The sequence below is a fragment of the Rattus norvegicus genome, chromosome 20 (genome assembly GCF_021556685.1).
Source record: "Rattus norvegicus strain SHRSP/BbbUtx chromosome 20, alternate assembly SHRSP_T2T, whole genome shotgun sequence".
Classification (NCBI taxonomy): domain Eukaryota; kingdom Metazoa; phylum Chordata; class Mammalia; order Rodentia; family Muridae; genus Rattus; species Rattus norvegicus.
This window is the reverse complement of record NC_141553.1, coordinates 568622-572286: the sequence shown is the minus strand read 5'-3', so window position 1 is coordinate 572286 and position 3665 is coordinate 568622. Positions and strand designations below refer to the sequence as shown.

At 38.5% G+C, this 3665-nt stretch overlaps 1 protein-coding gene across 1 annotated transcript; it reads left to right on the top strand.

The window, feature by feature from the left end:
* The first annotated feature begins 2088 nt into the window (after window positions 1-2088).
* On the top strand, window positions 2089-3042 carry Or2g7 (olfactory receptor family 2 subfamily G member 7). The gene is given in 1 exon segment (NM_001001373.1): window positions 2089-3042. A coding segment is annotated over 1 exon segment (954 nt).
* Window positions 3043-3665: the final 623 nt, after the last annotated feature.

Sequence of the window (3665 nt, the reverse complement as noted above, 5' to 3'; positions counted from 1 at the left end):
ACATGGATTCTGCTGGAAAGAAATTAGTGTCACTACTTTAACAGTGTTAGCCACATTCTTCAATCTTTATAAATTGAATTGAAATTTTCAAGTTTTTAACTTTATTTTTCAATAAATTTGAATATATTACCATATAAATATAAGCATTGAATTAGATAATTGAAGGAACATTATGTTATCATACCATATATTTAATAGATGCTTTAAGCAACAGTCGCTAGTTCAGAGAGGAAAGTAGGGAGGGTAAGAATTTAATGAAATAGTAAAGATATCAGCTTATCAAAAATACTTTTATGTGTATTCTGTTGTTTTAAAATAGTCATTTCAGATAATAAGAAAAAGATTAAAAACAACATTTATACTCATTAAACATTTCCCTCCCCTTTTAAGACATGTGGTTTGCTCTGTGAAATGGGCTTATGTGTAAATTTACATGGTTACTAACAAAGCACCTGAGGGTTTCAGGAGGAATGCTCAGAGACTGACCGTGCTCTTGAAGTAATGTAAGTGGAATATCTTCTGAAAACAGAAAGGAGGGTAAAAATTGTACTGAACCTTGAAGTAATTGATAGTGTGTGAAGTTGTTTTTTTTTAGAAATAATTTTACATTGATGAATTCCTATTTTTATTTTATTCTTATGGTCATAAGAGATCAAGTAATGAAGGGTTATAGCCAAAAGATAAGTGACTACCTATAAGGCTTTCTGTCTAGGATAGTCAAAAAAAATCTTTGATAAAACACAAATGAAATCGGAAATCAAGGGGTTTTACTCCAGATAGAATATACACTTCTATGAAAATGGCATCATATAGCACAGTATCATGTACAATGTATATACACAAACATTTAAAGGACCTAAGTAAAGTAAGAAATCCATTGGGCTCTTATCCCCTATTGCTTGTACACCGTGAAGCTAAAATAATAAGGAAAATAGTTTATTAACACAGCGATTAAAAATGAAAATTCGAGTCATAGTATTATAAAAAATACACAACTCTAAAATAATTTTATAAGGCTCTAAAATATTCAGAATTAACAAGAATACTCTATGCTGACTGTTAAAATACTCTAGACTGCCTATTTCCATATTATAAGAAAAATTCTGCCAAAATTTTCCACCCATGAAATCTATCAGTTAAGTCATTACAGCTGTGTTCTTTGTTCTTAGCATGGTGTTTATAAATATACATTTAAAGTAGAGAAATAGAGTATCCCGTCCTGCTATTTTTCTCTCTAAATGCATCTTTCTTACTTTTTCTCACGACACAGCTGGATACCTACCAAGAGTTTATTTATGTATTTGAGTTATCTCTTTCTACTTTTGCTGACGATCTTACAAGGGCCGCTGAGGAAGTAAAGGGTAAATTTCCTGAAAGAACAATTGAGGCAACTTGGAAGAACTGAGCAGTTATTGATTGTTGAGTATTTTTTCACATGATCAGTTTTGAAGTTCTGAAAATTTCTAAAACTTTTTTTTTCTTTTTCAGATTGTAGTATAATTACATCATTTCCTCATTCCCTTTCCTTCCTCCATATCCTTCAATATACTGTTCTTGCTCTCTTTAAACTCCATGGCGTTTTTTCATTAATTGTTACATGTATACATAAATTTAAGTGTGTGTGCGTGTGTGTGTGCGTGCGCGTGTGTGTGTGCGTGTGTGTGTGTGCGTGTGTGTGTGTGCGTGTGTGTGTGTGCGTGTGTGTGTGTGTGTGTGTGTGTGTGTGTGTGTGTATCCTACTCAGGCTCAGTCTGTATAAAGTTACTCCTATGTGTTTTTAGGACTGACCGTTTGGAATTGATTAACCAATTCGTGTGCTCTTCTCTAGGTAAGACTATTTCTCACACTCTTCTCCTTTCTTGTTTGTAGTTCTATGTGTAGCTCTGTACATAAATGGTTCTCAGTGCATTCTTTATTCTCTGAGTTTCCTCCTGGAAATCAATCTCTTCTCTCCCCGGCCACTCTCTTCTGCCTCTTTCCTCTGTAGAACAATTACCATCTTCTACCTTTAGGGTTCATGAATCTCAGGAGGATTTCTGATCCGAATGTATTTCTGCATTTGTCGCCCTCCTTTTCGTGAGTAGAGTGATGACAATTAACAAGAGCTTGAGCGGTGATTTCATCCTGGTGGGCTTCTCTGATCAGCCACGACTTGAAAAGATCCTCTTTGTGGTGGTGCTGATCTCCTACCTCCTGACACTGGTAGGCAACACAGCGATCATCCTCGTTTCCTGTTTGGATTCTGCGCTCCAAACGCCCATGTACTATTTCCTTACCAACCTTTCTTTCGTTGACATCTGCTTTTCCACCAGCATTGTTCCTCAGCTGCTGTGGAACCTCCACGGTCCAGCCAAGACAATTACTGCCACAGGCTGCGCTATTCAGCTTTATGTGTCTCTGGCTCTGGGGTCCACCGAGTGTGTCCTCCTCGCAGTTATGGCATTTGATCGCTATGCTGCTGTTTGCCGACCACTTCACTATGCTACCGTTATGCACCCACGGCTCTGCCAGTCTCTTGCAGGAATAGCATGGCTGAGCGGAGTGGGCAACACACTGATTCAGGGCACCATCACCCTCCGCCTGCCTCGCTGTGGGAACCACAGGATTTATCACTTCATCTGTGAGGTTCCTGCCATGATCAAGTTAGCGTGTGTAGACATTCACGCCAACGAAGTGCAGTTATTCATGGCTTCTTTGGTGCTGCTTCTCCTTCCCTTGACACTCATCTTGGTATCATATGGGTGCATTACCCAAGCACTGATGAGGTTAAGGTCGGCTCTAACCTGGGGCAAAGCTCTTGGAACCTGTGGATCCCACCTGATGGTAGTGGTACTATTTTATGGCACAATCACCGCTGTCTATATCCAGCCTAACAGCTCCTATGCACACAGTCGGGGGAAGTTTATCACCCTTCTGTATACCGTGGTTATTCCTACTCTAAACCCCCTCATTTACACTTTAAGAAACAAAGATGTGAAGGGAGCTTTGAAGAGGCTGGTGAGGAAAGATAAAAGCACTGGAAAGCAAATTCTTTCCAAGTAGAGATGTAGTTCTGTCTGTCCGCACAATGATGAAAGTGCTGATCCAGATAAATCATCTAGGGTAGCCTTGACATAAATACTCCAAAACTAAACTCACAGGTTTCTCTGGAGTGATGCAAGCAAGGACACCACTCCCCTAATTATCACAGTCAGAGATGTCCCGTCTAGACCTGACAATTAGATTATCTAATAAACTGAAAACAACATTTGCTGTGGTCAAGATTCCTGCAATTTTTTTCTTTTACTTTCTTAAGGGTTACTCTTTTATTAATAATCCTGGTTTGTATTAGATTAAGTATGTCTACTGGATTATCTCTTTTGTATAAAGATAAAGTATATTCACAACTAGAAGTCTTCGAGGCATTCCGTACTAGGATGTTTTTGTGAACCCAGTGACATAGGGCCCCCTCCATTCTTGGACCAGTGTCCCCTGGTAATGTCCTAGTCTAAAATAGACACCTGGGTTCTCCCTCGCTGGTCTGCTCCAGTGGGTCTATGAGTGGAGTTTTGTTCATTTTTACACCTGGTAATTTTCTCAAAGTATTTCAATTGGATGGTGATTCCTGAGCTTTGATTTCTGTATTCAGAATATTAGGTAATATTTATCATATGATCTTAGAAATC